Raw genomic sequence first — 14,115 nt, forward strand, 5'->3', positions numbered from 1 at the left:
CCAACGGAGTACCATATAAGTAAGGTAGCTCATTTGGAAGAGTCTCTGGAATATTCAGACCATAAGGCAATAATAGTTACGATAAGTAAGGAAAGTAAAAAAAAGAATAGGAAAACTAGTCATTGGAAATTTAATAACTCTCTTCTAGAAATACCTCTTTTTATAGAATTAATCTCAAACACATTCAAGTCTTGCTTACAAGATACAAACAATCCAAATTTTAACCTAACAACAACATGGTCACTGGTAAAAAATTCAATAAAACAACAATGTCAGGTCATATCAACACTGGTACAGACACGTAGAAAACAAGAACTAGAGAAACTGAAGCACACACTATTACATGCTGAAGACGAAATAGATAGAACTCAAGCCTCATTAAAGTTGGAAGAATTAAATAACTACATCTACAAAGGAGCAGAAGTTAGATGTAGGAACTATTTAAGTCAAGAAGGCCCAAACAAACTTTTCTTGTCGATTGAACAAAATGTTCAATCTAGTAAATGCATAACAAGTGTTCTTGATAGACATGGCTCCAAAGTTGAAGACGAAGACAAAATTAAAGATGTGTTCATAAGTCATTTTACAAATATCTACCAGATGGAACCTATAAACAAGGTGGCTCAAGAATGTTTTCTAAAATATTGTAAACAGTTGAAGCAGACCGACGAAGAACTTTTGGGGACTCCATTTACTCTAGACGAACTCCAAACAGCACTAGACTCGACACAAAACAATAAATCTCCCGGACCGGACGGTCTGACATTTGAGTTCTATAAGACTTTTTTACCTTTAATAAGCCCTCTACTACTGCGACTGTATAGTGACGCGTTTAAAACAGGACAACTTCCAAAAAATTTCAACGAAGCATATATTACACTATATATGGCTCCTTTTGTCTCGAAAGGCAATGGATGCGCCCAAATGAGTCACTGGTTTTGGCTTAATCTTGAGACGGGGCAGAATCTGGTGTGGCTAATCAAGCCAATTCTAGAACGGCAGACTTTGCCACAATTCGTACATGTGTATGCCTCTGATTTAGGGCTAGCAGACAGGGCAGCTTTCTTTTTATCCCTCTTGATTAAAGCCGCTTCAATTCTTTTGTTCTCAGCAAGGGTTGTCCCAGCACGCACAGTCTGTCTCCATGCACTCCGGTCTTTGGCTATGTTTTCCCACTTACTTTCGCTGATGCCTGAGGCTCTCATGTCTCGCTTGCAGACATCTCTATATGTTAGTCTTGGGCGGCCCTTCGGTCTGACTCCTTCCACAAGCTCAGCATATAAGATATCTTTCGGGATTCTGCCATCTGGCATGCGGGTGACATGTCCGAGCCAGCGTAATCTTCTTTGTGTCAGGAGAGCATACATGCTGTTCATATTGGCCAATCTTAAAACTTCCTGATTGGAGACATGGTCCCTCCAAGAGATGCCCATTATGCGTCTCAGGCAGCGCAAAAAGAAACTATTCAATCTGTGCTCTTGGTACATGTATGTTGACCAGCTCTCACTGCCATAAAGGAGAGTGCTCACAACACAGGCGTTGTAGACTAGGATTTTGGTCGCTGTGGTCAATTTACCATTTTCCCAGACGCGCTTGGAGAGGTTTGCCAATGCTGTGGTAGCTTTTCCTATCCTTTTTGTCAGCTCGATGTCTAAGTCTAGGTTACTGACAATTGTTGAACCCAAGTAGGTAAATTCCTGCACAACTGAAAGGGTGTGGTTCCCAATTTGTATTATAGGTATTTCTGCGACGTCTTGTGCCAGGATTTCGGTCTTGGAGAGACTTATAGTAAGGCTAAACTCTTGACAAGCAGCTGCTAAGGCGTTCACTAGCTTCTGTAGACCTCCTTGTGAGTGAGATACGAGTGCCGCGTCATCGGCAAACAGCAGCTCCCTTATCAAGATACGACGCCTTTTCGTTTTGGCTTTAAGACGTGCCAGGTTAAAGAGCCTTCCATCGGATCTGCTATGGATGTATATTCCGTCTTCCAGGGATTTAAAAGCACTGGATATTACGACTGAGAAGAAGATGCCAAATAGTGTAGGGGCCAGTACACATCCTTGTTTGACACCGCTCTTAATGGAGAATGGCCTGGAGGAAGAACTTTCAAACTGAACGGTGCCCTGCATATTTTCGTGAAAAGCTGACACTAGTTTTCTTAACTTATTTGGGCAGCCGATTCTCTCTAGTACAGCAAACAGACCGCTTCTGCTAACAAGGTCAAAGGCCTTGGTCAAATCAATAAAAGCTATGAAGAGGGGCTGCTTTTGTTCTCTGCTCTTCTCCTGTAGCTGCCGAAGAGAGAAAATCATATCTGTTGTAGATCTACCTGCCCTAAAGCCACACTGCGACTCTGGATAAACACGATCTGCCAGGATCTGTAATCGCTTTAGTAATACTCTAGCAAAAGCCTTTCCGACTATGCTAAGCAGTGAGATGCCTCTGTAATTGTTACAATCAGAGCGGTCGCCTTTATTTTTATAAATTGTAACAATGTTGGAGTCTTTCAATTCCTGGGGGACCATTCCTTGTTCCCAGCACAAGCTTAGCAGTTCATGGAGTGGTTTGATTAGGGCATGTTTTCCAGCCTGAATTACTTCAGCAGGAATGCCATCTCCTCCGGGTGTTTTCCCATGTGCAAGCATGTCAATGGCAATGCTCAGCTCCTTTACTGAGGGCGTTTCATCTAATTCCGTCAAAACTGGAAGTGATGGGAAGTTGGAAACAGCATTTGGTGAGATGGCGTTTTCAATCTGGTAGAGTTCTGCATAGTGTTCAACCCATCGTTCCATTTGCAGCGCACGATCGCTGATGATTGAGCCATCTTTTGACTTGAGCGGAGCACACTTGCTGGTGTGAGGTCCAAAGGCTTTTCTCATGCCCTCACACAGTCGGCACAAGATTGAATATCTTCGCATAGCTCCTGCCAGTATTTGTTAGCACATTGTCTCGCTACTCTTTGGGCATTGTTACGTGCAGCTCTGAGCCTTTTTAAGTTGCTTGGGGTGGGATCCTTCTTGTAGATTATCATGGCTGCTCTCTTGTTCGTAGTGGCAGTTTCCATTTCTGGTAGACTAGCTTCAAACCAGTCTTCGCTTTTCTTGGTTTTGTTTCCAAAGACCAGTGATGATGTTTGGTAGATTGTATCACGCATAAACGTCCAGCTTTTTTCTACCTCAGTCACAGAGAAGTTGTTAAAAGCTTCCTCTAATTTGTTCTCAAATTCGGTGCAAAGATCAGGATTTTTTGTGCTAGTAGTATTCAGGCGTGATTTTCTTTTTCCCTGTGATGTGTGGATCTTAGTTGGCAGCAGTCTTGTCCGGCAGGACACTAAAGCATGATCAGTATTACAATCCGCGCTTTGGTAGCTACGTGTCAGTAGTATATTTCCAATGTCCTTTTTTCGTGTCAGTATCATATCCAGCTGGTGCCAGTGCCCAGACCTAGGGTGCCTCCATGAGACACAGTGCTGTGGTTTTGTTCTGAAGTATGTGTTGGTAATGCAGAGCTTATGGTATGTGCAAAATTCAAGCAGTCTTTGTCCGTTCTCATTCATCTTTCCGATTCCAAAAAGCCCAAGACAGTCTGGCCAGGTAGTGTGATCTGATCCTACTCTGGCATTAAAGTCACCTAGAAGGATCATATGTTCTTTTTGAGGAATGTTTGCAATGGCTTCTTTAAGGTCTTCATAGAACTTGTCTTTGTCCTCCTGAAGCGAGCTTAGTGTGGGGGCATAGGCACTAATTAGAGTGACTTTTCCAGATGATGTCATCATACTTATGCTTAGTAGCCGTTCCGAGCCACCAACTGGAGGGACTATCATGGGAAGAAGACTGTTCTTGACAGCAAAGCCCACACCATGTATTCGAGTCTCATCCTGTGCTTTCCCTTTCCAAAAGAAAGTGTAATCAGTCTCGCGGAGCATGCCGTTTTCGGCCAGTCGGGTTTCTTGCAGGGCTGCAATGTCGATATGTAGCCTTTTTAGCTCGTTGTTTATAACTGCCGTCTTCCTTGCATCGTCGATCTGCCTTAGATCATCAGTGAGACCAGGACACATTGTTCTGACATTCCAAGTGGCCAGTCGCATGACAGGGATTTTCTTTTTCAGTTTAATTTTTCTTCTTTTGTTGCTTGGTGCAAGTTTCCAGCCTACTTGTCGTTTTAAACTAAGCTCTAAGCACCCATTAGAGCAGGCAGGCTGTGGCGGATCAGCACCTAACTGACTGGGGGCTGCCCAGGTTGAGGCGGGCGGTAGCTGATCAGTGAGGCGCGAAGACCTCTCCCACCGTCAGAGACAACCCGTGGCGTCCATACATTACGCCAATCAAGTTGGACTTATAACCCGTAACTGTTGTCTCCCGTGTTGTTTTAGCCGCTTTGCAGCAGCACCAGAGTTTCCTCTCCAGGGCGCATTCCTGGGCCTTGGATAAAGGAGTCATGGGTGGCCCATGCGTCATGATCCCTCTCTCGACCTTGCTAATGTGATCCAAAGGAACGCATCGCATTACATTTGGCACCAACTCGGTTGCAGAAGCTGCCGGAGGGAATTTCGCAGCTGATACTCCCAACGCCTAAGGGGCTTCACTCCTGATTTCTCCTCGAGGTTGTCTCCTGAAGCCTTAGTACCGCAAGGCAGCGGGGGTTTGAAGTCAGAGTACCCCTCTCCTAGATGAACTGCCTTACTAGGCTGACGAGCTCCATCTGCCCGAAGCTCCCGGTTTTGTGGCGCCAGGTATCCGCCTTCACCCCTTCACCTGTTAGTAAGAGCAGTTTCGACGGGCTTAATATCTAAGCCACACGAGCAGGCCAGGTGCTGGACTTAGTTGTCAGAGGCTATTTGAGACGCATGCCATTAGGAGTATTTTATAGACAATGGGAGCTTAACCCCATTGACACCCCTGGCCATGACAACCTTTGAAACCATATATTACACTATTAGCCAAAAAAAACAACAGATAACAGTTCTCCAAGTGACTACAGGCCCATCTCACTACTCAATACAGACTATAAACTACTGACAAAAATGATTTTTAAACGACTTAAACCCTTCATTCCCCAACTCGTAAGACAAGACCAATACTGCACCCACCCCGACAGGAGTATTGATGGAATGACACATTTCATTCGAGATTTTATCATGTACAGTCATGAAAAAAACTCTAGCGTTTCCTTGTTATCTGTAGATCAAGAGAAAGCTTTTGATAGAGTCAGCCATAATTATCTCTTTAAAGTATTAGAAAAATGTAAAATCAGCTCTTTTTTAATAAAATTTATCAAACTAATTTACGCCAATGCTAACAGTAGACTAATAATCAACCATTCTTTAAGCCAATCCTTTCCAATTCAAAGATCTGTTAGACAGGGCTGTCCATTATCCCCATTTTTATACATCCTTTAAAAGTTTACAATTTTTGGCCATGCCAGCGGTTCTAAAATTAATATAAAAAAATCCTCAATAATGGGTGTAGGGAAGTGGACATTTAAGGAAAAATATTCTTTTAAACTTGTAAATAAAATCAAAATATGTGGTATAGAATACAATAGTAACCCTTTTTTTCTTCTGTGAAGATCAGTGGAAAAATATTATTATTAAGGCATCCAATATAGTTAACATGTACAAGCACACAGGTTCTACTATTTTTGGTAGAGCCATCCTTATAAACAATTTGGTCATCCCAAAGATAGTCTATTTAGCCAATATTATAGAACCCCCTACAAAATACATATTTCAATTAAATAACATAATTAGAAGTTTCATCTTCAAAAACACACTTAGAAACATCAAACATACTACAATCATTCAAAACAAAGAGGATGGGGGGATCAATTTACAAGACATCAAAACTAAAATATGTGCACTCAGATTAAAATTCATAGGTCAAGTAGTTAAGAATCCAAATGATGTCCCCCTTACAATATACTATTATGGTTTGAGATTAAGCAATTTAATTCCAATACAAAACAACACTCCACACTATTTTGGCACAAACTTACATCCTTTTTACAGATCCATCTCAAGAACTCTTTCTGGCAATGAACCTTTAATACACAATAAATATAAAGAAATATACACAACATTAAAAAAACAGTTACAAGAAAATTTAGCTATTAGGATTAAATGGGGAAAAGATTTAAATATAACAGATTTTAAAGACACTTTTACTAACCTTCATAACAAACACATTGCAACAAAAGCTAAAGAAATATCTTACAGACTTATCTTTGGGATGACTCCATTTTCAAAGAAAAAACCTGGTGTAAAATATTGTAAATTTTGTCAATCTGTTAATGGTGACAATGAAAAGCATTTATATTTAGAATGTTCTTTATTTAGTAATGTTAGAAATACTGTAAGAGATTTATTAGAGGGAAATTGTGAAACCAATGTAAATATTAATTTATCTATTCTCTTAAATAAGTTACCTAAAACTAAACACAAGATGATACATAATTTTAACTTAATAATTATATCAGAATATAGAAACTTAGTATGGAACAGTAGACTTAAAGCTGTGTATCATAATGTCATTTTTAACCCTAATGATTTGGACATAATATATAGAAATATAGTTAATTTTAAAATTGAACACTATAAAGGCTAACCCCAAATGTAATTTTACATCGACCCATTGTATGTACATATGTTATATATTAAATCAAGGAACTTTTTTTTTTTTTTTTTTTCCAAGGAATCCTTTATTTTCTTTCAATGAATTGGTAGATTCCATTTGTATCATAAATTATCAATCTTACAAAGTCTGTTTAAACAATAAAGAAAATAAGTTTGAATGTATGGGGGGTGTTTTTGTGTTTGTATAAGTAATAACTATTAAAAATTTGCATGTGTATGTATTTAAAACATCATTTTTTTGCTTTAAAATTATAATTACTAAAAATTACCTATAAACTATTTATTAATCTTTTTTTCAACAAGAGAGACAATTAGGACTGGAAGAGGCAAGGTGGAAATTTCTTTTGGTTACATCCCTTTGACCAAATTAATAAATTTTCAAGACAACCCAAACAGGACAGGATTTCGTGAAAATGGACCAAATGGACTACTAAATTGTTAAAAAAAATAAAACAGAAACAGAAAAAAAAAACAAAAAAAAAACACTATTACAATAAATAATAATAAAAATAAATTTAATCTTAAAATGAGTTACATGCCAAAATGAAATAATTTTTTAAGCTCTTCATACACATATTTTGAAATCTGTACTTTAATGGAAACCATATTGCTTCATTATATGTACATTTTTGTAACTCTAGCAGACCCCAGAGAAGTCCTAAGGATAAAGGATGGAGGTCCTTTGTCTTAGGTTCTTAAGGGAAAAATTGTTGCAAAAATAATATAAATAAAAATGAATGCTAATAACTCATACGTCTAAAAAAAATATATATATATAGTTTGGCAATACTTATTTTAAGGAACATTTTCAAAAATTTTTGTGAATGTTTTTTTTTCACCAATTTCTGGACATTTGCTGTCATCATTTTATGGACCGTTGCTGTCACCTTTTTCTGGACCTTTGCTGTCACCTTTTTCTGGACCTTTGCTGTCATCATTTTATTGGACCTCTGCTGTCATCATTTTCTGGACCCCTTGCTGTCACCATTTTATAGATCTTCGCTGCAGCCTACTCCGCGATAATACTGAAAATCCTGGAATATGACTTTGATAAAAATGTCTTTTTTTTATGAAATTTTCCTTGTGTTATTATTAATTTAGAATGATGTTTTGTGTGTTTTCTTTGAAAAAAAAAAATTAAAAAAAAAAAAAAAAAAAAAGAAGCCCAATAAAGAGGTCAAGAGGCCGAAAAAGAGGCAAAGAAAAGAGGCAAAAGCCCAAGGATTCCTAGGATGTACTAAGCTAGACAACTGAAGTCAAAAGCTAAAAAGCTGAGGTTTCCTAAAAAAAAAAAAAAAAGAAGCCCAATAAAGAGGCCAAGAGCCCAAAAAAGAGGCAACGCCCAAAAAAGAGGCAAAGAAAAGAGGCAAAAGCCCAAGGATTCCTAGGATGTACTAAGCTAGACAACTGAAGTCAAAGCTAAAAAGCTGAGGTTTCCTAAAAAAAAAAAAAAAAAAAAAAAAAAGGATCGAATGTCAAGGTTCCTTTTCCTAGCCACATTTTCTTTCATGATGGTAGGAGATGGCTGCGAGCAAGATTCCAGCCCCGGATTATCGTAGTGACAGTTCGCAGTACATACCACACGACAAGCGGACATATACATACATTGTTAAATAGATGAATGTCTGTATTGGAAGACGATACAATTAGAATACTAGATGTAAAACAATCCGACTTTAGTATAAAAAAAAGGGAACGAACTGAATTCGAACTTGTGGGCAAAAGCCATCTCATGCTTCTCATGGCAACGCGGTAACCACTCCACTAGCGTCAGTCTATGACCATGGAAGGTTGTAGAGTTATCTCTCTTGTTTCTATTTCATGTTTGTGTTCACTAAGCTTGAGACGGCAGCCTTATTTCAAGGGTACTAACTCAGCTTATACCATTACTTTATTTCCTTGTTTGAGATACCAAACTAAGACATTTTATACCAATAGTTAATAGTGTTTTTAAACTGATTCTTGTTTTGTTAAGTACAAAAAATAATTGTTTTAAGTTTCAACTTCATCCGAGAATGATTGTGAGAGAAATAACATGCACAATTATCTAAGGAAAAAAACATATTTAGCCATGTTTCTGAAAACTGAAGGATTAATTTCTCTTGTTGATATAAAAATAATTACCGATTGGAGTGATCGTTAAATGAACTTGTGTGTTACCCGTGCTTGTAATCGTGCTAGTATTTGTAATCGTGTTCGCATTATCGTTGTCTGTGAATCGTGACCAGTCTGTACTGTGTTATTGTGTGTATCAGTCGTGTTTTATTAAAATAAAGCCTTGTTTCTAAGGTTATGAATTGATTCAGTATATTACACCGATAATTAATTTTGCTTTTTAATTCATATTTTGTAAGGTACAATAGATAATTGTGTTGATAAATTAAACAATAACAATTTCCGGTAAGAATACTTTTATTTTAGCATCATTTGTGAAACTGGGATACTACGAATTCTGTTTATGCCAGATTTTTTTTTTTGCAATTTCTGAAGAATAATAGCCTCTTTAACAAAATCGTCATTCCCTGCCCTACTTACCGACTTACCGAAGCGAATCACGAATTGTTACTTCTAGGTTTAATATTTTGAATATGGTGCAGTATTCAGCATGGCCTTGGACAGCTGTGGTGTAACATTTAATGAACACCCCAAACCAACACCTAACACGCCACAGACTTGAAGTGTAATTACATCAATGGTAAGTAATGTTTGCATAATAGAAGTGCTGTGCATACTGATCTATAACCAGACATTTTCTCCTTTCTTAGTCATGCATTTTGAGTCATTCTTGTAAAACTATTGATAATGCTGGATTTATTTTGAAAGGGAAATAATTTGATCGCACTAGTACTATGGAAAGAAGTCCTCATTTAAAAATAAAAAAAAAATAATAATCTGAACAAGAAAAACATTTTAAAATATATATTTTTTAAAGACTATACCTTCATTATCAAACTTCAAAGAGTAAAAATAATTTTAAAAACATGCAAAACAGTTTTGGTTCCACTCAGGTATCAAACCCGTGACACCATCATGTGCTAGAACTTACGCATTTTCTGATTAGGCCAGCGGAAGGCATAATTAAGCAATTATTTATTGATATGTTTATTATACTGACATCTAGATTTAACACTGGACGAAAGTTCTGATTTAGAACCATTTTTGAAGACTTGTTCTTCATTGAAATTTGAAAGAAAGAATATGATATGTATCTTTCTTCCAATAGTAGTGAGCCTTTATTTATTGATTTCAATATACTGAAATAAAATTGTTAACATAGTTGGTATTGGGAGTCTAAACTTTGTGCCACTGTGAAAATCGCTTGTTGGTATTAACGCAATAATTGCATGTTATAAGATGCAATGTTCTGCACGTGAGCAACTAGAGTTAAAGATTGATAATAAGGCCTATCTACAAATACTAGCCTCAAGTGATACTCGAGTCTACGAACTATCTATTTCACTTGGCAGTGAGTCAACGGACAAGAAAGATGGTGCCAGAAGAACCTTATTAGTTTATAGTTTACGATTAAAATAATATTTTTTTTTATCGCGCTTATGCCTACAAAGGCATGTCAATCTGAACCCTCAGGCATGTAAACATGCAGCCATCCAGTGGTTCTAAATCTATACACTAATCACAAACCTTGATCTATTTTAATAAAAAAAAACATAGTCCGATTTCTTTACTGCAGTGTTATAGCGACATAATTTTTAAATTGCCGGGGAGGGGATGCAGAGACTGAATATCCAATTAACAACATTCTATTCCAATAGAGAGCATTACCCCCCCCCCTCCACATGGATACAGTGTTCACATAATCATCACAATAGGTATTGTGCATGGAATAAAAGAGAAGAGGAAGTCAATTTGAGAATGGTGTGTACCACTCTACTTGTATGTTGCTATTTTAAATCAAGTAGGATGTGACAACTAACATTTTGAAAAGAATGCTTCTTATTGCTATGCGAAATAGAATGGAAAAACATGTTTTTTTAGAGCCCCCCCCCCCCGAAAGGTGAATAGTCGCTTTTAGTTTTGTGTGGTCTGTCTGTCCGTCCGTCCGTCCGTCCGTCCCGTTTACACCTAAAAAACTGGAAAAAATATTGAAAAACTGTGATGTGAATTATTACAATTATACCATATATAAGATACACCTCTGCATTTCTATTTATTTGTATTCCACACAAAGGCGGATTCAGGTCGACCGTGTGTGTGCTTGAAAGAGAAATAGCACATTTTGTGCTATTTATGCTAAATTTTATGGTAGTTCTTCAAAGCTAATTATTATATTGTAATGCTTTCTTCTTATCCTATAAAAGATGGGTGGATGTTTGTACGCACAAATGGGTTATAAATAGATGGAATGACAGACAAACGAAGGTCAAATCAAAGCAAAATTGAATGTCTCAAAAGTGTGCAGAAGAAATGTTTTTAGCCAAAAGGAAACTGACATTATGTCAACGTTGTCCATGATAATGTGTGTAGACAGAATGATAGGACTGAAAATGTATCCAGAAAAAAATGATCTAAATACATACTGTTTAAGACTTTTTAAAAAGTAAAAACATTATTTTTTTTTCAGAGTGACAATGTTTGAGACAGTTCTTCCATATTTTGAGACTTCTGCCATTCTCGCTGCAGTTCTGTTACTTTTGGTGACTTTCTACATCAGGTCACGTCAACCTAAAAATTTACCACCATCACCTGGAGCAGCTCTTCCTCTTATTGGACACTTGCATCTGCTGGGGAAAAATCCTCGGAGAAGGTTCAAGCAATGGGCACAGGAATATGGAGATGTCTTTACACTTCAAATGGGTCCACAGAGAACTATTTTTGTGAACACACTGGAAGCTATGAAAGAAGCTTTCATCAAGAAAGCTGACTTTTTCTCAGACAGATCCCAGAACAATATTATAGGACGTCATGCTTCCAACTTTTTTCATGGCATCATTTCCACTTCTGGGTCCAACTGGAAAGCCCAGAGAACCACGTCCCTAGCCATTCTCAGAAACTTTGGTATGGGCAAAAATATGTTGGCTGAAAAAATCTTAGAAGAAGTTTCTTTCTACACCAAAGAGCTGGCCAATAGCAAAGGAAAACCTTGTGATATTCATTACCTGACCAATATGAGTATATCTAATGTGATAAGCTCCATCATATTTGGGAAACGTTTTGAGTTCAATGATCCAAAATTTATAAAGCAAATTGAAATGTTCAATGACCTGGTGAAGTTAAGCACGGGAGTTTTAGTCTTGAACTTTTTCCCTAGTTTATATTATCTGCCTTTCGATTTGTTCAAAGGCAAAAAGCTGATACAATTATATTTAGCTATGCGCGATTTCACTGATGAGATGATTAGTGAAATAAAAATGCGTCATGATTCTGGAAATCTAGACAACTACATTGTTGCTTATATTGAGGAAATGGAGAAAGAGAAACAAGTGGGACAACACTTTCTAGACGAATTAAATTTGGCTCGCAACATTGACAACTTGTTCATAGCTGGCTCAGAAACTACAAGCACTACAATAATGTGGTGCCTGTTGTACATGTTGCACTATCCTGAAGTTCAACAGAAAATTTATAAAGAAATAGTTGAACAGATTGGAACAGATCGTTCACCGAACATAACAGACAAAAGCAACTTGAAATACTTAACAGCTGTGATCATGGAAGTTCAAAGAAAGGCCAGCATTGTGCCCTTAAGTCTTCCTCATCTTTGTAACAAAGACACAACCCTTGCTGGTTACAACATTCCAAAAGGCACAATCGTAATGCCCAATCTGGACGCCATTCATGCAAGTAAAGAAATCTGGGGAGATCCTGAAAATTTTCGCCCTGAAAGATTTCTGGAGGCTAAAGGAAACATAATCAAGAGGGAAGAACTCATGCCTTTCTCTATTGGCAGACGTATTTGTCTGGGAGAATCATTGGCTAAAATGGAGTTGTTCTTATATCTGTCCACTTTATTTCAGAAGTTTGAATTTCTTCCAGCATCTCCGGATAACGTTCCACCACTACAAGATACTTGGGGCTTAGTTGCCGCCCCTGAGCCTTTTGAAATCATATGTGTAGAAAGAGCTAATTAACATTTTAAAGCATTGATATATTTTTCAAAATGACGGAACATTTTTTTGTAATATTTAACTTTCTATAAATCTATTAGAGCATGGAATGGGTTGCCTGAGCTAGCCAGGAAAACCAGTGACTTGGCAGAATTTAAGTCATTGGTTAATATGCATGACTAAATGCATGACGCGTAGGACGTAATCATCTTCTTTTTTGAAGTAACGTCTGTATTATATAAGATAAGAAGAAGAAGAAGTGTGAAATTGTTTCCCATAATTACATGCCATACGCCTGATCCTATTATTGTGTGGACCAGTCTAACTTATACCAACACATCTGTCAAGTACATTTTTTTTCACCTGTTCCATGCCAAACAAACAAAAAATTACAATAGCTTTAACTAATTAGTTATTTTTGTTATCGATTCTTGTTTGTCATATACAAGAAACAATTGTGGAAATTTTCCTCTTAATCCGATATTGGGTGTGGGAGAAATAATGTGTACAAAATGTTTACAAGACAGACACACAGACAGAGTGCGTTAATAAAATGATTTACATTAGTAGAGTATTTGTAGTACTTCAAAATTAAACTTCTATCTTTACCATCGAACTTTGTCTAAATATATCTAAATAACGTGTGAGGTTTACATCAATGTCTCTTCAAGGTTTGCATAGACGATTCAATATAACAGTAGTTTTTTTTTCTTTTTTCCATACAACTAATAACATGGTCAGATATCTTCTCCCGGCTTATGCAGTAAGGCGTGACAAGCCCTTCCTTGCCTGGCTTGTGCAGTAAGGCGTGACAAGCCCCCTCTTACCTGACTTATGCAGTAAGGCGTGGCAAGTCTCCTCATACCTGACTTATGCAGTAAGGCGTGACAAGCCCCCTCATACCTGACTTATGCAGTAAGGTGTGGCAAGCCTCCTCTTGCCTGGCTTGTGAAGGTGTTTTAATTCTAAGAATTTTTTTTATTAAAAAAAAAGGCTTTTCTGATGGGAAGAATTCCACATTTACAACTATGCATCTCAATAATTTAGACGTTATTTTCTTTTTCGATATCCAACAAAATAATTAATTACCAATAGTTAATTGACTACTTGGTTAGTTTTTTTTTATTGATTCATGTTTTGTTAAGTACAATAAATAAATGCTTCAAGTTTCCGCGAATGGATATCTGAGAAATTACATGTATAATTATCTAAGGGGACAAAAACCTACATTTTTAAAACTATATCTGTAAATACTGAAGGAATCATTTCCTTTATAGTTATCAAATAAAATAATTAACTGCAAGTAATTAATGGACTAATTGTTGTTGTTTTTTTTTTATTGATTCATGTATTGTCTTCGCCAATGAGTAATCGTGCAAAGTTTGAACTTGATCCATAAAAAGGGTGTGGGAGAAACTC

At 37.1% G+C, this 14,115-nt stretch overlaps 1 protein-coding gene across 1 annotated transcript; it reads left to right on the top strand.

The window, feature by feature from the left end:
- The first annotated feature begins 8,561 nt into the window (after positions 1 to 8,561).
- On the top strand, positions 8,562 to 14,003 carry LOC106075280 (cytochrome P450 2J1-like). The gene is made up of 2 exons (XM_013236245.2): positions 8,562 to 9,326; positions 11,214 to 14,003. The coding sequence occupies exon 2, from the start codon at positions 11,221 to 11,223 to the stop codon at positions 12,718 to 12,720; it is 1,500 nt and encodes a 499-aa protein (XP_013091699.2). The 5' UTR covers positions 8,562 to 9,326; positions 11,214 to 11,220; the 3' UTR covers positions 12,721 to 14,003.
- Positions 14,004 to 14,115: the final 112 nt, after the last annotated feature.

The sequence above is a fragment of the Biomphalaria glabrata genome, chromosome 13 (assembly GCF_947242115.1).
Source record: "Biomphalaria glabrata chromosome 13, xgBioGlab47.1, whole genome shotgun sequence".
In the NCBI taxonomy this organism is placed as follows: domain Eukaryota; kingdom Metazoa; phylum Mollusca; class Gastropoda; family Planorbidae; genus Biomphalaria; species Biomphalaria glabrata.